The sequence below is a fragment of the Sturnus vulgaris genome, chromosome 2 (genome assembly GCF_052056855.1).
Source record: "Sturnus vulgaris isolate bStuVul1 chromosome 2, bStuVul1.hap1, whole genome shotgun sequence".
In the NCBI taxonomy this organism is placed as follows: Eukaryota; Metazoa; Chordata; class Aves; order Passeriformes; family Sturnidae; genus Sturnus; species Sturnus vulgaris.
The window spans coordinates 86,140,449-86,167,616 of record NC_142244.1 but is presented as its reverse complement, the minus strand read 5'-3'; the positions used below and the strand labels follow the sequence as shown (position 1 = coordinate 86,167,616).

Genomic DNA, 27,168 nt, shown 5'->3' with positions numbered 1-27,168 from the left:
TTGTTTTCCTCTGTGAAAAAGTTTGCAGTACCTTAAATGTTTTCTCCAAGAACTGACATAGTAATAGGTATTGTGAATAAATTAATGTAGGCAAGAAAACTGTATGGGCAAAAGATGTTCACAGCTAACTTTATTTATGCCTTAACTGATTTTTTTTTCTTCACTGCAATAAGACATGGCAGTTATTTTTACTTATATTCATGCATTCTGCTTGAGCACGTTTATCTTTACTATTTATATACAACCAACATTTTGTTCACTAACTCTCATTTTCCAAAGACCATCTGAAACATCTTAACTATAATAAATACTATTTTCTTCTGAAAAAGGCAATAAAAGGCTTTATTTATATGATATAAGAAACTTGGTACTTTTCTGAAGGTTAAGTCAGATGCCATTCCATGTGTTTGAGGTCCTCAGCTTATAGCCAGAAACAGGTTTAACATAAAAAATTTAGTGCTGTCCTGGTACTTGCTGACAAAATTAAGCTCAAAGCTCTCATTGTTTCCATACAGAAGTCTTCTGAAACAGCGTCCATTTCTAAAATGCGCCAAAAACATCACGTGAGGAAGAAAAATAAACTATTCAGCAGTGAGACTAAAAGGTCATTCACTTCATTTCACATCCTCTCGAGGAGATCAGTTTCTTCTCCTAGAACAGGATTCAGTTTCATGATATGAAAATCTTACTGCTGGGAAAGAGGTTTTTGTATCTGCCAAAAGCAGAATTGCCGATTATCACCTTCACCCTGGCTGTGCCCTCTTCAGGCATGACATCTACTTCCTGAACCGTTGCTTCTTTGTACAGCCAACTGTAAATGTAAAAGCTTATTAGCATCTTAAAAGTATAACACAAGGCACAAAATGTGATCTTTGGTCTAGATAGAAGGCTCCTACCTAGGCAACACTTTAAAAGATTAAGTGCTTCACTTTTCTAATGGGGCTATTTTATGTCAATAGGTCGCAAAACATTGATAATTATTTCTATTATTCTTAATGCAGGTTAAAATCAGTATCATATGATTTGAAAAGTTTAAGACATGAAGTGTTGATTAAGTGTTTCATATTTGTTCAAGTCCTTCATATGATTCAGAATTATTTACCTTAGCTGAGGTCCCTCTAAGTTGATGTTAACTGTTAGAATCTTCTTCCCTGTTGCTGTCAATATTTTTTTCTCTATTTCTTGTTTCAGTTCTTCTAAACCATGCCCATGCAAAGCAGAAACAGCTAAAGCATTTTCTTCAGCGGGTTTATACCTGAAAGAAAATTAATTGCTAGCACATTCGTTCATGAAGATTAGATTGTGAAAATATTCCAAGCACGGGCAATTTAACTGGGTTACTTTGTACTGACACCTTTTACAGAGGCCACTTCTTGTATGACTCAAGTGATTTCTTTTGTAATTAAAAGATTATTAATTCTTTTTCAGACCATAGCTACATATGTAAAAGACTGAGATACACTATTAAATATATTCTGAAGTGTGTGATCTCTTTTTGAGACTAAGAATTAAAAATCTTCCAGAATATAAGAAATGTTTAAGTACACTTAGCATCTCTTGCTTACCTTTCAATCAAATCCACTTTGTTATGAACTTCTATCATTGAGTCCAGTAAATGGCTAGGAAGATTAAGATTTCTCAGTACTGACAGAACAGTTGCTTTCTGGAGGGTCGTTTCTGGATGAGTAATATCCCTCACATGAACTATCAGATCCTAGCAAAGATCAATATACAACACCTGTTACCAGGTTGTAGAGACAGTATTACATGAATTAGCAATGCAAAAATGGTAAAGACTTTCCTATCTATTTGATAATACACTGGCAGATTAGCACTCTAAAATTAACTACTAAAACAGTATTAAATTACTGTTTCTTAGATCATGATGGAAGAAAATCTGTGGCAGCTTAGTCTTCCACCTCTAGTGAGTACAAATTGCCTCCCACAAACCTGAAGCAAATGCTGTCAATCAAGCTAGTTACAGAATCAGATTTCAAATAATAACTGATCCATTTTCTTCAAAGCCAAGGCTTTGTAACAGTAAGGCTTCAAAAACAGACTAAAAAGAGCAATCTCTAAAAAAAAACTTTTAGAAGAGTAGTGGCTGCAAAACTTTCAAAAACAAAGGGAAAAAAACCTCCATGTAACTTGTAATTTTATTTTTACATTCAAAATATAGATTATCCTTATGCTTAGCTCCCGGGATACTATTACTGATGCTTCACTAAAAAGCTTTATACAAAAATTACCAGTTTCAAGGATATATATGATGTTTGTCATGATAAAAACCAAGCAACCAACTCAACTTTTGCATTGAAATTGTTTCATCATCTTTGCTCAAGACATTGCTTAAGACTTTCAAAAAATAATTAGAAGTAAGTGACAAACACAACTGTTTCAGCCAAATTTTGAAAGCCCTGCAATTACATGGTGAAGTCTAATCTTCAGCAGCATTCTGTGATCTAGCTACCACTGAATTTCATTACCTTTCATAATACAAGAATTTTGTTTGAATGTCTGTGTGTATGTATGCAGCTTTACAGTTCATTATAGCACAAGAAAACAACTTTAATGAGAAAATAATTGCTGAAGTATATTCTTATTTATTACATGCTGCCTGCATCACATCACAATTACTCACTTGTAGTTCTAAAGGAAACCTTAAGTTAAAACCAGGTAATTTCAGGTACTTTACTTCATTTTTAACTTCCAGGAAAGCTAGCCTTGACTCACTTGGATGCACTGTTCAGATATTTTATCAGAAAAATCTGCTTTATCTAGTTTAAGTATCATGGAGATGGATACATAGACTCGAAATAAGCCCTTTCTGAAATCCCTTCATAGCTGTATGTTCTGCATAAATAAAGTATCAGAAAATTAAGATATTTTATGATATTTACATCATTATCATCTCAGGAGTTTACTATAGTCAGCCAGATACTTTGCTAAGAACAGCAGGTCAATTAACTTCCCCTGCTTTGAAGGGATGAGGATTATCTAAAAGGAAATTAATTTGATTTCTCAATTTTTTTATACTTACTGAGTAAGCCACTTCTTCTAGTGTAGCTGAAAATGACTCAACCAGATTATGTGGAAGATCAGTCAGAAACCCAATGGTGTCAACATAAATAACTGCCATATGTGAGGGCAGATAGCCAGCATGGGCTGTAATATCCAGAGTGGCAAACAGCTGATCCCTGGGTTGAAGTCCTGCTTCCCCAGTCAAGGCTTTGATCAAAGTAGTTTTTCCTAATTAAATAAAAAAGGACAAGATTTTAATGGCTTGTTCCAATTAAAATTTAATTTGCAAGGCTCAGGTGAAATGAATGATGTAACATATATTTTTATACCTGGGTTGTTTAATTGTAGCTCGTGATCAGTTATCTACATCACGTTAGGATATCCAAAGACAGTCTTACATTTTATAATTTGGAATTGGTTTTCAGGTCACATATGTAATCACATACTGGTATCTACAACTGTGCTGTGAAATCACAAGATGATCAAAGACTGATTCTACCTGCAAAGTGACCTACCCACATCTCTCACCTGTAAGACTCTCTGAGGAGCACTGGCATGACAGCATTAGGAAGCATGCACTTACACACTCCTCTGTGCTTCTGTTGTCAAATGAAATAATTTACTTGCTAAATAAAAAAATATAGAGAAGTGCTAATAATATATACCTTATTAGGCTGAGGCCTTTATCAAGCATTTCCTCATTAACATAATACTAGAGACATTTATTTGACTCAATGAATATTTCACATAATTAGTCATTAAAGTGCTCAGTAAATAGCCTAATTAAAGTATTTCAATTATGTGTGTACAAAACTGTTTTATATCTATCTATATATTTGAATCTTCAGTTTGAAAAGTATGGAGTATGACATTAAAGAAAAACATACAGTATAATCCAAATCTTTGAGTGTACAAGTCATAACATAATTAGTGCAAGATAGGTTTGTTTCTTTAAAGAAGTTGAATAAGAAAATGAAATTGTCTTAAGATAATCCACCTGAAAAAAGTGTCCAGTGAAAAGTCTATTTATGCCTTGAGTAACAATTCACTTGTGTAAGCTAAAAAAATGAACGAAACAAAAAAAAGTAGAAAAAACCCCATTAGCTTTATTTATATTCTCCTAGGAACACATCTCAGAATGCTACATATAAGCCATGAAAAGCTACAGTGCTCCTTAAGCAGGTTTCTCAGATCAATAGCCAACTCTCAATTGTCTTCCTATACCTCAAGTCTTCATGGTGATCTGAACACCCATGTACTTTAATGTACACATTCTGATCAAGTAGTAGAGATTCATACAAAGGGACATTAACAGTGCAGTCTTCAGCACTATATATAAAATCTTTTTGGCACAATAGGTGCTAGGCTTTTCTCCAAAGCATGTCTTTGAGACTGAAAAAACCAAGCAGCTTACTTTGCTTTCCTAACTACATCCTAACTGACAAATATTCATTACACAATTTAAAAAACTGATTAAAATATGAAGCCTATACACACACAGATGAGAATCTGGCTAGAGTTTCTAATTAAAAATGAGACAATATAAGCTCTTTTGTGTTATGATTTCAGGAGGTTTTGCTTACCACAGTTCGTATAGCCCATTACTGAGACTATCGGGAACTCGCATTTCTTGCGCTGAGTCCTAAGTAAAGCCCTTTTTCTCCTTAGTTTCTCCAGGGCATTCCTAATTTTAAGTTCTCTTTCTTTCAAGACACGATTCTGTGTTTCTAGAAATGTTTCCCCTGAAAAATACAAATAAGTAATTGGCAGAATAGTTTACAAGAGAAACTGTAAAGCAAGTGATGTATATGGAAATCAATTGAGTTAGCACTCGTGCCTGTGAAGTTAAAAATAAGCCACTAAACCCACGAATTCTTGCCTAAGAAAGTGATTTAGTAGTTATAACACATATGCTAACCACTCTAAAATATCCATGTACATTTATGAAAAATCCCTGTGGCAAGCAAATAGTTTATCCTTGACCACTAACTGACCAAAAAACTTGACCAGTACAGACCCAAACCTTATTATTTAACTTACTTGCCAAAACATTTCTGTACATTCGTTTAATTAGATGCAGAACACTGTTTTTCCTCCTGACCTCCTCCAAATAAAATATGATGCAACTAAACTAGTTTAAAAGCTATGGAGAAAAAAAAATCCTCTAATTCATGAGAATATTTAGACTTTACCTGAGCCCATGATGTATCTTGAACCACCTCTCTGCTGATCTCGCTGAGATGCCTCGTTTTTCAGATTTGACCTGGCAGCAGAGTAACAGGTAATTAGAAGCAATTTTCTTTAATCCAGTTACACCAAAATACCTAAAAATTGTGAAGCCGTAATGGTATTCTGATAGTACAAATAAAACCACTAAATGACTGAGTTGTAAATAAAACCTGCCCATGGCAAGAAGCCTGGAGAAAAAAATCCAGATTCTTCTGGCTCAACTGTAGCTTGAAAAAGCATACAGCTCTCTTGGTAAATTATAATTGCTATTCTGAAATTTCAGAGAGCCAAATATACCTCTTAAACATCTATATAACTCACACCAACTGCCATGTACATATTTCTATGCCACATAATGCAGAAATGTAGAAAATTTAAATACAAATTAATCTTTCTTGTTTATACTTTCCCTTTTTAAACTCAACAAATTTTTATATGGGATATACATATCCAATTCCTACATATTCTTGTAATTCATCTTGTGTCTTAGACACAAGAAAGAACCGGGAACTTTTCATGAAAAAAAGACATTTTCTAAGATTATTGAACACATTGGCAGCACTGCAGAAGCTTAAAATAGTGATGTTATAGTAAACAATTCTGTGCTCTAATCAATCATTAAATACCCTATGTATTTTTTCTTTACAGTAGATATTGCTGGGTTTTGTTACTGTAAAGAAACAGTCACTAAAACATGTAGATATGAGTATGTGATTTGCATAGCCTGAGGTACCTGAGAAGTGGAATTTCAGCCAATGCTACCTGCAGTTTTGCTTCTTTTGTCCGGGCATTACAGCGAAAAATGTGAAGCACCACGGTGTATCTGTCAAAGACTTGCACGCCCCAGGCATCTTCTAGTTCTTTCTTTAGTCATGTAAGATAAAATAATTGAGATGTCTTCTGTATCACAGTATCACTATCAATTCCTACACAGCAAGTACAGTTAGTTAGCTGATGGACACTTGAACTCAGAGGATCTCAGGATTCCACTGAAATGGATGGGCGATCATTATGAGCATGCAAAGTCAAAATTTGGTTGACCAGAAAGAGAGGAGTTGAAGAGAGTTTAGAAAGTAGAACTTCATGTCCAGGCTCATCAAATTCAGCGAGAATCCTTCCACTGCCCTTTATGGATTCTTGCAACAAGTCTTACAGCATATGTCAGAATCAAGAATGTCAGTGGTTAAATCCTTGTAAAAAATAATTATGAAATACTGGAATGGGAAAGGCTAGGGATAACATAGGAAGGAAAAAAAGATTACTAAAACTTGCAAACAAATAGAGAGGAATGCAGAGAAACTAATTAATAGCAAGCTTTTAATGAAATACTTCATAAACTCCCAACCAACCCAAATCCCTTATCCTTACTCTAATTCAGCAAAAGACACTTAAAACATGCAGTAACTCCCTTATGTCATCTCTAAAATCCAGAATGCTTGTATACATGTTCTCAAACACTTTCTTGAACCTGTTTAATTGTTCTTAAGATCTATATTTGTGAAAATAAAACAATTTTAGCAAATCTAGTACTAAAAGCACTCATACTGTAAAACAGTTTTCCTAAAAACTAGGAAATTGAAATGTAACATTTTCATCTTCCCTTTCATCAACAAATGGAAACACGTGAATAACCATCTGTTAGATATTTGTCATCTCTTCATTTTATAATCAGGGAATGCATTCAGAACTACCAGCAAAGCATTAATGTTTGCTTGCAGAGTTTGTGTACACTGTACACCCCACATGATGCTGCACATAATAAAAACCCAGGAAAATTTTTATTTCAGTTTGTCCAAGAGTATCTGTAGCTCATGTACCAGTTGTTTTACTGCCAATGTTAAAATACTGAAGTATGCTGCATCCCTCCATGCTTCTTTTTAAGGGTTAGGAAAGAAGGTTGAAGTATTTGAAACCTTCAACTATAAGCTTGCTCTGAATTTACACCTCATATTCAAAATACAATTCAGCATCCACAGCATAGGGAAAAAATATGTTATCCATTATAAATATAGAAACTTGAACATAGAGCTAATCCAAAGTGTTGTCATTCTTCATAATAAAAGCTGTGTTAACAACATCGTTTTGCAAAAACCATCTTGAATAACTTTTTCAACATTTTAAATAGGGGCAGTGTCAAATGTGGAAGCAGAGTCTATAATAAATTATACTAAGCTGCTGGAAAATTTCATGCCCAAGAGCTGGATACATGTAAAAACTGGACAAATGCAATGGGATTTGTCCAATTCTTTTCAACAAAACTCAGTCTTGCTGCTTCATATATTAACATTTGCGAAATCAGGATCTTAACTGACCACTTCTCCTAACATCAATAGCTTCCAAACAATACTGATGCAAAGAATATGATTTGATATTATATTTAGTTACCTTTGTTAGTGAAGATATTCTTTCCACATTCAAGAAGACAGCTGTCAGATGGGGCAATTTTTTAATCTTTTCTAAAAGATGGATAATGATGGCAAAATAGAGTGTTAAATGTCAATTCTCTTTGTAAAATGCCCAGACTATAAAGCATTTTGCACTGAGCAGAATACTCATAAAACATCAAATGGCACCATATTCTTTGTTCATAGAGCAATTGTAATTGTTAATTTACTAATGTGCCAAGTACAGAATCAGTTTCACTTATGTCAATCACATAAAGTTATGGACTAAGTTGCCTCACACATTTTCAGTGACCAGGGGTTATGTCTATTCTGTATTTGCTGCAAAAGTCTTCCTTTTAGAGTGATGCAGTGCTGAAAGATCTCAGTCCTTACCTGTCAAAACCTGAAAGTTTCCTTTGCCAAAAACAAACTTCTTGTTGGGATTTCTTGTACGAAGAATTGTTTTATCTAAAACTGTCCAGTTCTGAAGAGTGTCTACAAGAGCAACGGCTTCTGCAATCTGTAATTCAGCTACAGGAACATAACAATAATAGAAAAAAGAAATAAATATTACAATGGAGCCTCATAACTCTGCTCAGATCTCAATAACTACAGTACATGCATGAACATGGAATGACTAAGCTACACTGAAATTCTTTTAACCTCTAGCACAAGGAATGAAGTGTCTTACCTCTAATGAGAGTAATTGAACAGTCTGATGCAATTTTATCACACAACGCATTTTTCTGACAGTATAAATTACTTCTCTAGTTGTTGGCTTTGGAGGATTTTTTATTGCATTGTCAATAAATAAATCATTAAGCTTTTCTCCTCAACAAGCGAAATGAATAACTAGCCGGAAAACCTGTTAACACTTTGGTATTTTACAGCAACAATTTGGGAATTACTAATACAGCATATCCTGCTGCTAACTTCACAGCCATTTATTCATAAGGGGCCCGAACCAGTTTGTGCCTTGCTAAAACCAGCAGATTTGAATCCTGTATTCTGGTTCATCAATTACTTTTGAGTTTTTAACATCTACGCTGCAAAACAATGTTTTCTGAGGACTTTGTGAAACCACAAAGATTACACAAGAATATCAGATCAGCAATTCTAGTCTTGATATGCCAAACTTTTCAGAACAAATTTGTCAAGTTTCTCTAGACAGCAAAACACAATTTATATATGAAATAGTTGACATTGGCACAAAAAGTAACATATTTTTAAAGATAATCATGATCCACTTTTTCCTCATATTGTTCACTTTTCTCGTAAAATACACAGATTTCCTGCTGTATCTATGGTGCTTCAAAAACTCCAAAACATTTGTTCAGACTTCAGGCTCTTCATCTGGAGGGCCTAAATAAATGGAAAAGGACCATTGCTATTTTTCTGTATGTTTGGACAGAAAGGTGCTTTCATATTTTACCTACTTTTTAGTTGTAAAATTATGCCATATCAATTCTGAAAAGGTAAAAAACTTTATTATGCAAAGTGACAATTTGTTAGAATTACCAGCACTAATAAAACTAAACAAGATTAAGGTTCATCACGTAATAAATTAGAATGAAAGAGTAAATATACATAAACTGTCTCTTGCCATCCAGAAGGACATGGACAGGCTTAACAAGTGGGCCCACAGAAACCAGTGAGGATCAGCAAGTGCAAGGTCCTGCTTCTGGGTCAGGGCAATGCCCCAGTATATTGATACAGGCTGGGGGATGGACAGGTGGAGAGCAGCCCTGCTGAGAAGGACGTGGGGGTGTTGGTGGACAAGAAGCTGGACATGACCCAGCACTCTGTGCTCGCAGCCCACAGACCAAACGTGTCCTGGGCTGCATCCAAAGCAGTGTGGGCAGCAGGGGCAGGGAGGGGATTCTGCCCCTCTGCTCTGCTCTGCTCGGTGTGACCCCACCTGCAGGGCTGGCTCCAGCTCTGGGGTCCTGAGCACAGGGAGGACATGGAGCTGTTGGAGCAGGTCCAGAGGAGTGCCACAAAGATGATCAGACAGGTGGAACCTCTCCTATGAGAAAAGCCTGGGAGAATTGGTGCTGTCCAGCTTGGAGAAGGCTTCTGGGAAGACCTTTTTACAGTCTTTTAGTAGATAAAAGGGGCTTATAAGGAAGATGGGGACAGGCTGTTTAGCAGGACCTGCTGCAGTAAAACAGAGCAGTGGTTTTAAACCAAGAGATTTGATTAAGATTTAATATAAAGAAGAGGTTTTTTATAATGAGAGTGGTGAAACACTGGAACAGATTGTTCAGAGAGGTGGTGGTCCTGTAAACATTTCCTGTGAACATTCAAGGCCAGATTAGACAGGACTCTGAACAATCTGGTCCAGTGGAAGATGTCCTGGCTCATTGCAGGGGGGTGTCACACTAGATGACCATTAAAGGCTCACTCCAAGCCAAACCATTCTATGATTCTATGCATAAAAAGCTAACTTACAAGAGAGTTTAATCCTTTACATTGCAGCCTTTTAATTAGAGAAGTGTTCAAAGAGAAGCATCAAGTTCATAGTGTATCTTAATTGTGTGTGATTAATGCTTATGTATCAGCTAGTTACAACGATTTCTAAGAGAAATCTAATAGTAGTCCTAGAAATAGTCCTTACAGTGAAATTATTGGTAACTGCATCACTAAGTCATTGCATAAAAGCACGTAAGTCCCCGAGAGGATTTATGCAAGACTTCTATCTTCACTGCACTCTCGTTTTTGGACAGGAGAGTATTGCTGCTCTTCAGCCAACTTCGGGGCAAGCCTAAGGCCAGAGGACTCCAGCCCACCTGGGCAGGCAGCACAGTTGAGGGGTGACAACAATTAACATTGTGATAATAAGGGGGACACCCGACTGCTTCCCTGACCAACCTGCACTGAGACATTCAAAATACAATTAGCACGGTTTGCAAGTCAAAGCACAGACCTGCCAACACTCACTAACAGCTCCTTGTCTTTTAAAAAGTTGTCAAAGAAGGAAAGAGCGACCGAGACCTTCCATCCAAGCTCGTCCTTCGCAAGCCTTGTGTCGCGGTTTTACCGCGGTGATAGCGGGTCCAGCTGTGCTCTAGCGGCACAGCCACAGCATCAACTAGGCTGGAAAAGATCTCTGAGCTCATCGAGTCCAACCTGTCACCGAACACCAACATGCCAATACTATCAATGTAAGTGCTACTATCAGTCTTTCCTCACACACGTGCAGGAACAGTGACTCCACCATCTCCCAGGGCAGTCCATTCCCAACCCCTGGGTGCATTCCCTCCCAGCGCTCCGGGAGCCCGCCCGCCCCCCGAGCCCCGCACCCGTGGTGAGCGGCGACTTCTGCGGGCCCCACTTGACCGCGGGGTGCACGATGGCAATGCGCTGGGCGCCGGGCCCCGGGGCCAGCGGAGACGGGCCCAGCAGCTCCTCCAGCGCCGCCTCATCCTCCTCTTCTCCTTCCTCATCCCCGCCGGCGCCCGCCGCCCCGTTCCCCGGCGCTCCGCCGCCCGTGCCCGGCGGGCGCAGCGGGGCCCGGAGCGGGGCGGCGGCGCTGAGCGGGCGGGCGGGCAGCGGGCGGCACCGGGGCGCGCCCAGAGCAGCCGCCGCCCGCCGGCAGCGCAGCAGCAGCGACCACGAGAGGCGGCCGGGGCCCATCGGTACCGCCGGGCCCGGGGCGGCGGGGAGGGACCGTCACCGGCCGCGTCTTTCCGGCCGCTGCGGAAGCGCCGGCGGCGGCGGCCATGTGACAGCGCTCCCCGCCCCTGCCGGGCCCAGCGGCCGCCGTGATTGAGGCGGGCCCGGGCCGGCCGCGCTGGGCAGCGCCCGGCAGCGACAGCAGGGTTGTCGGTAGGTTTAATTTCTTTGTTTCATCCTCTTCTGCGGCCGAGGGGGGTGGTGGAGGGAGGCCTGTTTCTGCCCTGGTTTGCCTGGAATTGAGTATCTTTGTGTGCCTTTCTTGACAGTTTTCGGCCGCTGTTCCGCCCGCAAAAGCCGGAGGGTTGTTAAGTTTTTAAGACTCTCGATTTCGGTGAAGTTTCTTCAGGAGGTCGTGTCAGCTTGTTTGTGCTGCTGAAATGATGTAGCGGAAATGATAGCCGAGCCCAACGCAGCCAGTAACCTTCCCAGCCGAAAGTAAGACCAGGCACAGATTGCCTGTAAGATCTGTTGGTAAATTAGGATGCTGTCCCTTAGGTTTGTGCCGTGCAAATTCCGCCGCAATCTACAGTCTGTTATCTTGGGGGGAAAGGGGAAAAAGGGATTTGCTGTGCATTGTGCTTTGTTACTAATATCTTCATTTTATTTCCTTTCATGTGCTATTTAGCATCTTCTTACTGTAGCGTTTTATGCTGTTTGGCAGGGACCTTAGCTTTGCAAGCTTTTCTGTGCCTTATTCACCACAGTGCAGATGTACGCCCTACCTTAGGAAAAAAAGGGCAGATTCCTTGTCAGCGCGTTGTTCCCTTCATTGGAGAATTTGAGGATGCTGGGGGAAAGAGTGCTAAGTAATATGTAGGCTCCCTGTAGGCGTTGATGGGGGCATTGCTTCTATGTATTTTGTATTGTTTTTATCGGGGATCCGTCATGTCTTCTCCCTTTTATAATGCATTTTTTAGTCATCTGTTGAGATGAGGTAAAGTATTCATATCATTGTTTACACAATGGTAATTAGAAGCTTTACTAGAACAAATATAAATAAATAAAAGGTAAAAGTAAACATCTAGGCATTTCTTGTTTGGTTTCAAAGAGTGAAACTTCTTAGATATCCAGTGTTGTGTGTTTTGAAATTACTGCAGCCCAGTTTTTGCTGATCCTGTCACATTCTGTGTCCGTTTGCTCCTTGTGTTTTGCTTCATTATGCTCTAATGAAAGCTGAGAGAGTTGTAGCCCGTTGACATGTATAACTTCCCATATGTCCACTCCAGCTTTCTGTTTCGTCTGAAACCAGCCTTTCACCTTAAGAAGTGTTAGGCAGGTACATGGCAGTTGCTTAGTGGAGCTTCTTATATTGCTTCTAAAAGATGAACCATTTGTTTGGAAATTTATAATTTTAAAAATTTACAGGTAGGATTCTTACAGTATCATAGATTAATTGTTCCTTTTACACAGCAAAAGGAACACGTTGTCTCCTTGGTAAAGAGGTAGTTTTCTTTTCAAATGTGAGTCACCAGATCTATTAAAAATGTTTATTAAGATAAGGAAACTGAATTCAGATGTTCTCACAGTAGTATTGTGCCTGAGGATTAGATGTGGGACATGGCTTCCTTTGTACTTCAAGTGTTTTATCTTATCAGTAATACTTCAAGTGCTAGTGAAAGGACAATATTGTGGCAGGAACACAAGGTAAAAATGAGTCTGAGCCATATATAACAGGGTATAAAGGTGGAAATAGAAATGGCATTCTGCTTATGCTTTCTTACTGGTTGCTAATGGAAGCAAACTAAATGGCTGAGAGCTGTTTCTTCCAGTGTGTGAAGCAGTGAATGCATGCAGAAGTGCTCAACATGGTAAAGAATAACAAGGAAAAAAAAGAGGAGGAAAAAGAATACCAGCTAGTTCAAGATTTGTCAAACCTACCACTGCACTCCCTATAGTTGAAAAGATGTTAAATGGATATATGTATATGGATTGCTGCAGGAGTGACCCCTGTGTCTTCCCCAACTAGGTACAGTAGTTACTATTTTGCTTAAGAAGATAAGAGGATGTCTTAATTCTTTTAGCAGTTTCTTCAACAGAAATGTAGTTGTGCAAATGAAAGTTCCATTTAAATATCCCATGTAATTGCTCAGTGGTTTCATAGGGTTCAGTTTCTAGGTGTTGGTCTAGTTTCTGCAAATGTTTCCACCTGCCTTATGAATAACCTGACTGGAAGCATCAGTATTAAAGGCCACCAAAAAACAAAAAGAAAAAAGAAGAGAGAGAAACATGAATATTAGTAGAATCTGGATTTAAAAAAACCCTCTACTTTTGTGTAAATTATCTGTTGATGCCCAATGCTTCCCAAGGCATAGCTATGTGCTGTGATGCACTGATAACCAAAACAGTTCAGAAACTAAATGGCTTTTTAATATTAGTATTTAGTGCTTAGTTAAATTTGTTGAGTGCTTAAGACAGACGTTTAGTTGCATGTGTAACAGTTACTCTAACAGGTTTCACCCCAGATATGTTTTATTTGGTGTTTATTTGGCCCGGCATGAGGGAACTGTAGGTCTGTGGTCTTCCCATTCTTGGAGGTTTTGCTGATCTTTGTTAACGTGCTGTTCCATATGCCAGGCATTTCCTTTCTTTGTTGGGCCCCGTTTCTCTGGCATAAGAGACTAAACAAGGAGCACAAGGCCAGCAGATATTGTCCAGAGTGCTGTCCTTCAGGATGTTCTTGGGAAAGAGAGGCGTGAATTAAACCTTCAAAGAAGTATGTTCTAGACAGAAATACTAAAAGCAGTACGTGATCAGACAAGTCCTTGATGGAGCTGTCATGTGGCAATTCTGATTTTTGAATTATTTAAGTGTTTTAAACCAACTTGGACTCAAATATAGTTGCTATGATCAAATGCAGTGCATTTTATCCTCATTATGGGATGGGGTAAGTTGCTAAATAATACTTGTAAACAATTCAGAAAAGGTTTTGAAGGTGTGTTGAGTGTTATGTTGAGGTACAATGCAGAAACTGGCAACCCATGTTAGTACGGTGTTGGCTGGCACCTGAGTTGCAGTTCCAGTGAAACAGTGCAAGTAAGAACCTGTTAGTCCAGCCCCACAGTGATGCATTCTGCTTTGAAATCAAGAGTGAAAGGATTTAATCACGTAGGAGGAACAGCTTCTTGACAAACATGTTTGGATTCTTTTTGGTTTTGTGGTCTGTAGAAGAATCTGACAGGAGCAAACTGGCATCAGAAAAGCAATACATATTGCTGTCCCTTGCTGTTTGTTCTTTTCAGCTGGGAAACCTCTGATGGTACTTGGGATACTTCATCTCTGTAGCTCGCAATTTTAAATCAAAGAAGACAATTGAAAACTTTTGTGAATGATTGCTTATAAAATGCTAACTCACATGCAGAAGTTCAGACAGCTCGTATGAGGGTCAGTTCATTCTGAATTATTTTATTTGCTTTCATCTATTAAACACTGTGGCACGCTTTGAACTTTTCTATAACAAGTAATTAATGGAATTTAACTTTCGTGGGACAGTTGTTTGTAGGGAAGGTCAGCATATGCATAATTGTATTTAGAAATTTAATATATTTTATGCAATTTTATATTTATATAGAATTTTTATAGGAGTCTTTGGAAGCCTGATTCTTGAGGTGTGTCAATAGATCAAAATAGTAAACAGATCAAAATAGTAATATAGATTAAAAAAAAGATAAAAAAAATAAACATGTTTAAATAAAACCTGTCTGCTCTTACCAACAAAATAATGTCAGGACCTTGGTCCTGCAGTTGATTCTATTCAGTCTCAGAATTTGCTTTGCAAAACAGTCTTGGGAAGAAGAACGATAAAAATGTTTATCTGGCATTGATAAACCTAGGTGGAGTTGAGTTGGCTCTGCATTTATAGAGCAGTTAATTCTCCATCTGTGTTAGCCAGCACTGGACACTGGAGAGTTGACTGTATCTGATAGTGTAACACACTGGTTTTTTGTTTGTAAAGTCGTCATTTGTGTTAGTACATTCTCTTGTTGGCAGTAGTATCACGAAAATAGAAGTAATTGTACACTCTCATATTTACTTTCTTTTTGTGCCTTCCTGTAGTACAAGTCAACTGGCTTCATGTCCTGGCCACTATAATTTAAAGGAGGCCATTGCAGCCAGCTTCCAGTACTGGACCTGCTGCACAAGTGGGATCCAGCTCGTCTTCTCAAACATGACCTTTGGCAAAGCACATTGTTAGCATTGAGAATGATGAAAAATGGCATGGTTTCATTGCAGATAAATGTATGGCTTCAGATCTCCCAGAAGGTGCATCTTTCTTTATAAAATTATTCCTCCATGATATATTAACAATGACCTGAAAATGAAGTTTTTTATGTGTCTTTTTTCTTCAGCATGTTTTATAAACAAAGTAAATAAATTTCTTCCTTTCATTTTAAAATGTAGACCCATCAATTGTTTCTGCCTTGTTTAGCTTAGGGCACCCACAGTAAATGCCTGTGTTATTGGTTCATGGTGCTAAGCTCTTAAGTCAACAAAGGCTGCATTAAGTCAACATCAGCTTTATGTTTCATTTACTTACTTTATACTTTCCTTGATACCTTTGATAACTTTGCTGGTTTTCTAATTATCTCCATATCTTGCAGGAAAGCCGATAGTCTGAAAAACGCCCCAAATTTCTGTTGTACTTTTAAAGTTAGCTGTTTGGCTTTTAGTGACAAAATGTTACCACTTCCAAATTATGAATTAAAAATACTAAAATACATGTACTTGCTTTTATTTTCTTCTGGTTTTGTCCTGAAGTATGTAGCTCTGAGTGCTCACAGCTAACCCCTTCAACATGTTTGTTACACCTTAGAGAGAATGCTGTCCATGATGAGACTGTGCCTGAGTCTGCTGCACAGAATGGCACCTGTGTGAGAAATGGCAACCTGAAAACACCAGTAAGTCAATTTTAAAGCTTTTAAAAGTTTTAATTATTTTAAATTGTGGAGTTTATTTTGTATCTCGTTCAGTTGTTATAAAATTGAATATTGCATACAGCAATCACAGTGCATCTAAAAGCTGGTCACTGGATCCAGCTTGACCCTCAAATTCCACTGGCAGCCGAGCTTCAATGCTGGCTTTTGAACACTCAGTTCATTTCAGCATGTGCTTTTCGTTTCTGTGCTTTGTGTGCAGCTGATACTAATTTGCAGGTAGTGAGTTTAACCTGTGAGTGAAAGATGTAGAAGAGCTTCTTTGCTTTCTTTCTGTTCTTCAGAAATGACAGCTGCCACTGAAAACTGTCTTCTGGGTAGTTCAACTGTACAAAAACTTTTTTCCTGTTATGACTCATTTTTAAGACTAAAATTCAAACTGAAATCCTTTATTTCGTCTCCTTTTAGTATGGTCATACTTGGTAAGGAATTGTTGGGGTCCTTGGAGCATAGAACTGAGCAGCCTAGGGAAGTGATTATAATAAGAGCAAAATAAACTTGTATCTGTGAATGTCTGTTGCATGTTGTTTTTTCTCACTTTGTTTACTTGACTCCTTTCAGAGAGAGAAGAGGAAGGTCCGAGAACAGTGTGAGAACATAAGGAGGAATTCTACCGGTAGCAGAAGAGTGAGCCAGCTGCAGAATGGCGAAGTGGTTGAGGCAGTTACCTTGTTTGAAGTGGTTAGCATGGGGAAGCAGGCCATGCAGGTATTCCTAGCACTGAGTTCTGAAAGCACTAGGTGGAGACAAGATGAATAAACAGTGGTCATTTCCATTGTTTGTACTGTGGAACATATAAATTTCGGCTTAGGTGGGGAAGACACACATTTGATTGGAAAACTGCTTTGAGTATGGCTCTTGGAAAGAATATCTTGCAGCTTCAAGAAGTTGGTGAAGAGGTAGCTGTCAGATACTTAAAAAGAGGAAGGAAATTGTACCTAAACCGGTCTTTATGAAACAATGCCTTAACATACAAAAATATAATTATTTTTAAAAAATGTGGAAAAGGTTCATCAATGCAAATTTTAGTTGTCCAGGTTTTTCTTTTCTTTTTTTTTTCTCCCTTTCCCCCCTCTCTGTGCTTGCCTTGTATTATTAATTTTTTACCTTTGTTGCAATGCAGTTTGCCAACAGCTTGCATAGTAGCCAGGTTCCCTGTTCATCTATACAATTAGCAATTTTCTTCAGTGTTAGGAAGCCCAGCTCCCCATATTCTGTGAGCACATATATATATTTGTATATGTGTATGAAAATCTGGAGCCCCAAATATTTTTATGTAGAGTTATACATAAGTCTCTAGTGTATAGTGCCTGTAAGCAAGGTATGTGTGTGCGCACATGCATGAAAAATACGTTTATATTTTGGATGCCAAACCTTTGTTTTTCCAAGATATTTGTGTGGATGGCTTTTGTCATGCTACAGCTGTGGTAACTTTAGTAGAATTCCCTGAAGAGCTTGGCTTCTGCTGTGCCAACCATCATGGGGAGGTCTTGGAAAAGCAGCAGAGCTTGACTTCTGCTGCTGCTAGGATTTATTAGACCTTTGTGGAGCTACTGGTGGGTTGATGGCTTGTCCTAGGAGACCCATGTCACTTACAGGCTGTAGGCCTAGAAATGAAATTTGTACTACCCTAGAAATGAAATTTGGAGTTGTTTTTTGGCTTATATGTAGTGTGTGAACTGTTTCCAACCTACTGCACAGATCAGTTGCTAGAGAAAAAGAGAACTTCCACGGTAAATTGCTAGTATAATTTAATACTAATTATTAGATGGTGCAGAGGGTAAATGTATATGTGAATTTTTTGTTGTCTGTATTTATTTCTTTGTTTTTCAATTAAATTGTTACCTCAGTGCTATCAAGAACTCATGAAGACAACTTTTAAATTTTTTTTAATATTACACTTATTGAAACTGTGGTAATTTTCCCTGTTAACAGGAAGCAAAGGCAATAATGTCTAAAGCAGTTTAAGACTTGAAAGAATCTTTTAGAACAATTAGAAATGGAAGAGAATTTCTTGGAGTTTTGTAATTTAATGGAGATGCAACAGTGTTAGTTTTTGTCTTTATTGTGGGTATCCTCAGTGGAGTGCAGCAAACTGTATTCATCTCCTGACTAATGAGTTTCTTTAATCTGTTCTAGTCTGTAGTATTTGACTGGGTTGAAGCTTATAAACAAGACAGGAATGTGGCACTTCTGGATCTCATCAACTTCTTCATTCAGTGCTCAGGCTGTCAAGGTAATTTACCTTCTTCGTAGCCCTTTCCACTGTGTGTGTGTGAGAGCAGTCTGAAGTGTGCTTTCTGAAATGGCATTTTTTCCTCCAGTAAATCATGTTCTTATAGTCTGTACCGTTCGTTAAGATGAACTCCAGATGGACAGGCAAAATAGAAGAGAATGCTGCTGGTTAAATTCTTTGTGCTTGCAGCATTCCAGCTCTGAGAGTTGTATTTGAACAAGGTTTGCAGAGTCAGGTTTCTGAAGTGGCATGTCGCATTGCTTTGCAGAATCCTCACACAGGGACAGTGCTTTTGATGAGTGTTCTAATTAAAATCCAGTGTTTCAGTTGCCATTTGTTTTATATTTCCTGGTATCTTTTGTTTTGTTAGTATCCTTGTTTGAAAATAAGAAGCTAGCAAATTCAGCTCCCTGCTTTGGTGGCTAGAAAAGCAATCTCTTGCCTCATTGCAGTTGCTTTTACTAGAGAGTTGTGACGCTTTCTGTTTCATAACAAACATTGAAGCACTCATTTCTGGGGACAGTCTGCTAGTGAAATGCTTCAGGATGGCAAGTAAGAGTTTTAAGAAGACTGTCCTGTTAGTTTGAAACTTCTAAGTATTTAAGCAGCTAGAAATATACTTCTTACACATTTTCTTTTTTTTTTTTTTCCCTAGGTCTTTATGCCTAATATGCCTAATATGCCTTCTCTTATGGAAAATACTTGGGGGGTTTTCACTAGAAGTGGGTGAAATTTTAGTCCTTGAAGTAAATGAATGAACAGAGAAAATAGCCTTTCCAGACAGCACAGAGCAGACTTCTCTAATGGGAATTTCAGTTTTGGTTCATCTGTACTCTTTCCTATAAATCAATTTATGTATCTCTTTATATATATGTTGCCTGTATGCACATAAAACAGAATTCCCCTTTCTTCAGTGTTTCTAAATTTAATAAAGCCCATACTGTGGTTTGGACTTGATTAATGTTGTAGAGTTGTCAGTAATTATTTTTTAAAACATTACTTTTTTAGGCATGGTAACTGCAGAAATGTTTCAAAGTTTGTACAAGAAGGATGTCATGCGAAAAATGACAGAGACCTTTGATAAGGTAGGAACAGCTTTATTTTGCATGTCTTTTTTATACAAACGATAGGCTCTACCTTACTAGCCAACCTGGATGGAATTCCTGTTGCTTATCAGGAGCTCTGTACCACTTTATTAATTTAGGAAAATAAACCTGTTCTTTTGCAACAGAAATTTGGTGTCATAATGACCCATTTTAGCAGCAGCAGGATATGGGGTTTTTTTAAGTGACTTTTATTTTGAGAGTTTTATTAGGGCTATCTGACTGCAGCCTTCCTGAATCTTTCTCTTAGGAGTTCTTTTGATAATGACTTTATAGAGGTAAATATAACCCAGCACTGCATCAGGTAAATGGTTCCTTTGGTATTTGGTTGATAGGTCCTTTAAAAAATACTAATATGGTTTGCTGATAAGTTAATTCAAAGATGTTTTTAGCTGATATTTTATTTGAATACATTATTTCTGTTTTACTGGCAATTATGACTTTTAAAAACTGTAGTATTTCATATGGAAGAAGAAAAACACACATTTTTACATAATTGTCAAAACAGTAGTGAGTATCTCATTTCTTGTGGATTGTTAAGCAAAGCACATAGCTTTACAATGCTGTTTCACTGCTTGACTGCTCCTTGACTAATTAGGGCAACATTCAATTTTCTGCAGTGCTCTCATAGTTGCTTCTGTGCTTTTTTTCCCGTATTTGTCACCTCTGAATTGATTTGTCAAGCAGCAGCCATCAGCCTTGTTTTAATTGAGCATCTCTCAAAGGCCAGCTGCTGTAGAAATTCCCGCAGAGGATGAATTTGCCAACATGGTTTTCTTCATTTTGGAAGTGTAGTAGCACTTGGGCTAATTTTTTGACAGAAATGAACCTATATGTGTCTGGCCATATGGATTAGTAGTCTGGCACTTCTTTGCCAACTAAATTAAGTCCTGAATAACACTCATGATAGTGCAGACACTCTGGCAGCTAGAAGGACGTGACTATTGTTACTGTCAGCCCGGAAATATTACAGCTCTGTAACTTTTCACCTGTCCTGGTGGGCAAAAAGGCAGGTTCTGCAGTTGCCTTAGAAGCTGTATACTCCATACTCTGTAAAGAAAGTAAGTTCTCTCTTACCTTTTTCATAAGTGAGATGGAAGTGTAAGTTAGTTGAGAAGTAGTGCCATATGGGAGTACTGTGATTTCAAAAACATTTTTTTAGAAACTAATGACAGTAATAGTGAAAGTAGTAATGAGAGTGGAAAATACTGCCAGATATCTGCCGTTATTGAGCTGATAAACAATTTCAGTCTTTCTGTAATTCAGTGAAAACCTGTACTGATACTGGAAGCAGAGAATGGCTTTAATATGGTCATTGAGGCATTTATTTTGTCTTTGTGAACCATGGTATTCTTTAGTGATGAGACAGTCTTGTCTGTGCACTTTTGTTTTTCTTCTATTTTAAGATTTTCTGTTACTCTCTTCTGCTTTTATTCCTGTTTGTGACATTTACTTCTTGCAGTTCTTTGTTCTTATGTATTTTTTCTTCCCTTTCCCATTTTGTTGCTCAAACATTTACGAGGGGAAGAGTTTACTTTGGTGCTTAACTGTACAGCTAGATAGGGATAGAAATACTTGTCCTACACTGAACCTGATAAAGAACTCCAGATATAATGCCTTTTGATTTGGAACTGCAGAGTTGAGAAGAGGTCTGAATCAAGTCACATAAGTGCTGAAAACATTTCTCTCTAATTTGAAAAGCTCAGAATGTTTTGTTTTTTTTTTTTTTTTTTTTAGGGTTTAGATGTTTTACATCTGGGTACCAAACATTGAAAAGGAATATATACTTAGACTTGCTGAGGAGTCATATCTTAGAATTAATAAAGAGGGTTATACCTTGTATATGTTTGCATATAAATTTTGGAAACAAGTTGACTCCTATCAGTAACAAGACAACTCAGGTTTTATATAAAAGTGTACCTTTCTTCTGTCATTGGTTATAAAAATCTCCCAAAACCCAGATGAGATGGATTTAGGTTTTGTGTAATATTTTGGCTTTTGTAGGCCACCTGTAACACACATTGGCTGAAGTTCTAATGGCCTTTGAAATATGTTGTTGTTTTGTAATGCTTTTGTCTATGGATTTATCTGTGCCATTTCATTAACAAGCTTTCAAAATTTTGTCCCCTGCATTACAGGAAACTGGGTTGCAGTATAAGAAATTCATGGCCTATCCTTGGATCCTGACAGTTACTTGGCCGGTGGACATGGTAGGGCTGTTGTAGTTTTCCATAACTGTAGTATAGCTTTTTCTGTGGGGAATTTATCTAAATTCCTTGTTGGCTCTTCATTTTGACTTTCTTCTCTTTCGGTAGACTCTATGTGAAAGAAGGAAACATTTCCAGGTTGTGTCAGAGCAGGAGCTCACATCACTGTGTTGAGTGATTTCAATGGTTCTCTGGAAGAAGCTGTGTTAAGGGCCTAATCTGCCTTGATTTCTGGAAGCAGAGTTATTTCTCTAGTTGTTATGTAAGGAATCTCAGAGAATCCCAAGTTAGGTGCCTAAATTTAGATGGTGTGCCCTTCATGTTGTGTATATGTTTATAGCATGCATGTTACCATAAGAGTATCCCAGTGTGATAAACATGGACAGTAGAAATGCTCTTAAAAAGTGAGAGGTCTTTGTGTATTTTGTGCTACTTTGCAGATTGAGAAGTAAGCTATGGTGATAAAGTAGGTTTTTCTTGAAGTTGTAGATAGTCTTTCTACTGTCCATATCATGATCAAGGAGCATTAAATGAGGCTTGCTGGAAACTTCCCTTTCTGTTTTGGCACTTGCTGCTACTGTTAGCCTCTGAACTGACTCTTACAGCCTGGTCAGGAACATATTCCAAATTCCCGATGTGCTTTGGGTTGCAGCCAGCCTTGTGATCAGTCTGTATTTGCATTTCTCTTTAAAGAAAGCAGCAGCCCTTATGCTTTGGAAACGTAGTTACAAGAGAAGAGCATGGAGTGCAGTTTATAAGCACAGGAGGTTATGCTGGGTGTGGCTGTGTTAGAATGTGGCTGGGAAGGTGTTTGCCCGCTGGTGAAGGACCAGCTGAGCAGCGGCCTGCCTTCCGGAAAAAGTTTTCCGCAGTGAGTGAAGTTTTGGAGTTCCCTAACTTCACTGACACCTGGAAACTATGAAGATGCAAATTCATATTCTGAGTCATTCCTGGGATCTGTGAGGTGTACATGAAATAATGTTCACACTGTCTGAGATTGCCATTTACAAAGTCTATCTAGTACACTTTCCACTACTTTGTGTGAGAAGTTATTTTTCCCTCTGTCTTTCTCCTTTTCTGCCGGGAGAAAATAAACAGTATCAATCGTACTGTGGACACTTATATTTTTATTGTAACTTGTTTTTTGCATGGTGTCAAAGGTATTTCCCACTTACTGTTTCTGTGGGGGTTTTTGGAGACCCAGGTGCAGGTGGTATAGGTGAATGACCGAGTATTTGTCATTAAGCTCTAGCCTGATAAACTGCTCAAACAGGCAGTGCTGCTGAGGAGGACAGTCCTATCCTGTTCACACCATAGTTGTTTGTCTCCACTTTTCACTTCATTTTCTGCCTGGATTTTATCATGCTTTTGCAGGAAGAGGAAGGATAGGCAAGTGGGGAAGCACTGCTACCTGTGAGAAGCCAGGACTGCTCATGGTTTATGCCAGTGAGAGTTACTTACTCTGCTCTGCCTTCACACACTTTCTCCCTCTTGTCCGTTCACAGCTACCTCGTATACATTGCTTTCAAATGCGAGCTGTTAGGACAGTGTAGCTGTGATAAAGCTATTTTGTCTCTCTGCTTGCTTGTATCCTAGTTGCTTGTTTGGAATACTAACCTTGAAAAAATTACGGGGGATGAAGTGAAACTGACTGTCAGCAAAACTCACTCTGATGTTCAGTGAGAGAGATGTGAATGCACAAGCAGAACTAATTAATGTGTTTTCTCTCAACTTGTCTTTCTTGTGCAGGACAATGAAGACTACCCGCTGATCAGAACAGGACCCTATTGGAAGAAGTTCAAGGCCAATTTCTGTGAATTCATTGCAGTGCTTGTCCAGCAGTGCCAGTGCAGCATCCTGTATGATAACTACTTGATGGACACCATCATCTCGCTGCTTACAGGTTTAGCAGATTCCATGGTCAGAGCATTCAGGCACACAAGCACTTTGGCAGGTAAAATCACTTGCAAAGTTGCTGTAAAGGTGCTGAATTTTATTGACTTGTGTGCTAACAAAACTGCTCTAAAATGAAAAACTTTACTGGAGCAGTTCTCTTATGCACTGAGAGTACCTTCCTCCTAGTGTGTGTTATATAAATGTCTATAATATAAACTGTTTCCTCCCACGTGTATCTGAATTGAATTTGAATGCTTTAGATATGATAGTTCTAACACAATTTTTTCTTTATAAAGAAGACTTCTTTAATGCCTGACATAAATGACTTCAGAATTTTGCTGTTCTGAGTATTATATTTTTCAGTAACTGATTTTTCACAGTTTTCTATTTTGTTGTTTTTCTCCCTCCACTAACTAATGGGATGAGGTTGCAGTAGATGCTTCACCTTAAGAAGCTTCCTTTGGAGAACTGCTATTCTTGTTGTGTCTTTGCTGAAAAGAACATTGCTTGTTACACATTTTTGTTTCATGCAGTGTGATGATACTACAGCTACTACTTCTTTCCCCTTAAGCCAGTAAATAACCTCTTTTCCATGCAAAGTGCACTTAAAGTATAATTTATTCTAAAATATGCTGTATGCTTTGAGGGCTCAAAAAACTGACTTGAAATCTGTTCAAACCATCCAGCAATCCTTAGAGGAATGTGAATTTTTGTCCATTCCAGTAGTATATTATGATTCCCAGCCATTTCTGAGCCAGCTTCACTGTTCTTTCAATTTTCTTTTTGGTTACCAACAATCAGCTGTTCCACAATTCTAGATTCTTTTGCAGAAAAGTCAGAATTACGTAAACTTACATGAGAGTTTCCCAGTAAATTACTTCTCTGACCAGAACTCTGACCAAAAGTTGTAAATCACCAGAAATAGAAGTTAATTTTCCCGTTTTGATCATTGTCTGCCTTTAAAATAAACACTGTATTTTAAAACAAATTACTATAATCTAGTAGTGCTCATATTTTCAATATAAACTGGATTTGGCTAACCATATCCTTTTTGTGGTGAAGTGGTGAATATATTTATGCTGCATATCTCTGAGCTAAGCTAATTGTGCTGGGTTTGTTTCTTTTTTAGCAATGAAACTTCTGACAGCAGTTGTAAGCGTCCATCTGAACCTTGATGTCAACAAGCACAATGCTCAAAGATTGTATGAGGTGGAGAAGAAGAGGATAAGTGGCAAGAGGACCAGTTACAGACTTGATCAGCTAGAGAGAAAAAGGAAAGAGGTTAGGGAAGTGTCTTGTATGGGAGATCTATGAAAATGTTAGAGGATTGCTTGTTGTTTGCTTCTGGGTCCCTGCCATTCTTTGAGATTCATATGTTTATCTAATGCATGGCTGGATTAAGTGCTACAAACAAGACTAAGGTAATAAGTGTCCTATGTACTGTTAACCTGTGATGTCTCTCCTACTGGCTGCTTTTCTAAATTGGCATCCTTAGCTCTTGATCTTCACACAAATAGGGATTTACACACAAATTTAATTGTCTCAGTAGCTCTGGTGTTGTGGGAGTGCAGTTCTGTATATGTTTGTACAAATTACGAGCCCAAATTTTAGCGATGAATCAAAAAGACAGAGGCGAAGTGTCATCTCTGTGCAAGTAATGCTTTATAAAAAGAGATTGAACTTCAGGGATGTCCTGTATCATTTGCTTTTCAGTTTCTGTTGTTTCTTCCCTGCTCAAAGACAGCTCCTTTTCAACTCCTAGAGGCAGAGCTGTAACTGTAAAAAAATAACTCTGACTTGAGGGAGAAGGTGACTTGATGAATGAACATCAGGTATATTTCCTTGTCTCCTGACCTTAGAATCACTTATCTCTCTTCTGAGTTTTAGATGTTTGTGGACTTCTGTGTTACAGAGACAATACCCTTTTTGTGGAGAGGAGTGTTTGGGTGAAACAGGATATTTTAGTGTCATTGTAAGTCTGGTTTTATGGGACAGAGGAAATGAGTGTGTTGGAGGGAAAACCCAAACTTGTCACCCTTCCTGATGCTGTTGATGAGAGAATATTTTTATTAGGTGACTTGGATTTTCAGAAACTCCTACCTACATTTTCAGGATTCAGTTTTTTAATATGCTCATTGTGTATTTTGAAAATTCCTTTGTCTGCCTTTTTTCCATCTCTGTTCAAGTGCATGAAAAGAGAATTTGGATCTATATGAGAGGACAGTTGTACTGTATCTTTCTGTGTGATTTCTGATAGACTGTATCAAGCAAGTACCTTGTTTGCCAAGGCTAGCAGCTGGTATCCAGTAAACCTCTCCTCAGGATGTAGCCACAAACAGGCCAGTTGCTAGTGCAGATACAGACCACTCATTTTATGTTGTTACCATGTGTAAACACCAGCAGTTTGCATCACAGTAGTATTCCAAGGGCCTTGATGCAAAATTTTCGTGTGTAATGAATTGTGGGACCAATATTAACATTCAGTTCTCTTTGTGTTTCAGTATGAGCATAAGCTTCTAGAGATACAGAACATGATGAATGCTATTTTCAAAGGGACATTTCTAAACCGTTACCGGTAAGAGTGAAAATACAGCTGTGACGTGAATCTGCATTCCCCAGAAACTCTTGCTCAGATTGTACAGATAACGAGAATCAAGTTAAACATCCTTGAGGCATTGATGGTGTTAAGGAAAGTGTAGCAGTTAAATTATTCTTAGGAATCTAGGCTTCCAGAAAGACCTTTCGATTGTGTTCTTTCAGTTTTTCCTGCTGGCTGTAGAGCAGTGTGTTTGTGAACGAGAACATACTCAGAATTGCAAAATATTTGTGGCTAAAAGTGATCTAATTATTGATTGAAGAGTAGCTTACAATATTAATATGAAGATACTTGGAATATTTTGAATTATACATGCTTTTGAAATTCCAGAACATAAAAATATTGCAAATAATATAATTGGTTTAAAGTTAATTTTTAATGTATTGATATTATGATTTTATAATTTCACAGTGATGTTATCCCTGAGATCAGAGCAACTTGCATCGAAGAAATTGGCAGCTGGATTAAAACATACCCAGATGCTTTTTTGAATGATAGCTACTTGAAATATGTTGGGTGGATGCTGTATGATAAGGTAAAGCTTAATTTTTTTTTTTTTCTTGGAGCAGTACTTCAGGTTTTTTTATTTTAATTTTTTTTTAAAGAATCCTAGCGTTTAAATTCTAGATAGATGTTTAAGACTGTGGTGGTACAAAAAGAATTCATTTTCTTCCCCGTTTCAGGTTTTATTTTAAAAGCCATTTTAATGCTTAATAACAGAGAACATTTTTTCCAGTTCTGTGTGAATCCCTGCACGTGCAGTTATGTTTATGTCGCTGAATTGGCAGTTATTTCTGAACTGTAAAATGGCTTCTATCCTTTGAGAGGGTCAAATGTTGACTGAAATTCTGCTTTTAGGCTTGGTAGATATTTAAAATTTTGTTTAG

The 27,168-nt window shown here is 38.0% G+C and overlaps 2 protein-coding genes across 7 annotated transcripts in view; one reads left to right on the top strand and one right to left on the bottom strand.

Annotated features, from left to right (window-relative positions):
* Positions 1-102: 102 nt before the first annotated feature.
* GTPBP6 (GTP binding protein 6) lies at positions 103-11,270 on the bottom strand. The gene is made up of 10 exons (XM_014891738.2): positions 10,937-11,270; positions 8,028-8,165; positions 7,636-7,706; positions 5,984-6,114; positions 5,214-5,284; positions 4,605-4,763; positions 3,041-3,249; positions 1,566-1,714; positions 1,103-1,255; positions 103-811 (listed from the first exon to the last, which is right to left on the bottom strand). The coding sequence occupies exons 1-10, from the start codon at positions 11,268-11,270 to the stop codon at positions 670-672; spliced, it is 1,557 nt and encodes a 518-aa protein (XP_014747224.1). The 3' UTR covers positions 103-669.
* Positions 11,271-11,363: 93 nt separating this feature from the next.
* Positions 11,364-27,168, top strand: part of LOC106862974 (cohesin subunit SA-2-like) — a 55,545-nt gene continuing 39,740 nt past the window's right edge. For 4 of the 6 annotated variants that reach the window (XM_088159926.1, XM_088159924.1, XM_088159928.1 and 1 more), the window contains exons 1-11: positions 11,364-11,462; positions 11,579-11,747; positions 16,123-16,207; positions 16,805-16,951; positions 18,383-18,479; positions 19,488-19,564; positions 21,721-21,792; positions 23,539-23,743; positions 24,815-24,966; positions 26,187-26,260; positions 26,693-26,816. In XM_088159926.1, coding sequence (XP_088016052.1) covers positions 11,704-11,747; positions 16,123-16,207; positions 16,805-16,951; positions 18,383-18,479; positions 19,488-19,564; positions 21,721-21,792; positions 23,539-23,743; positions 24,815-24,966; positions 26,187-26,260; positions 26,693-26,816 — 1,077 coding nt within the window. In that variant the 5' untranslated portion in view covers positions 11,364-11,462; positions 11,579-11,703. Of the gene's footprint in view, positions 11,463-11,572; positions 11,748-15,442; positions 15,573-16,122; positions 16,208-16,804; positions 16,952-18,382; positions 18,480-19,487; positions 19,565-21,720; positions 21,793-23,538; positions 23,744-24,814; positions 24,967-26,186; positions 26,261-26,692; positions 26,817-27,168 lie in introns of those variants that run through there. The other 2 variants (XM_014892267.2, XM_088159925.1) reach the window with 2 other exon arrangements.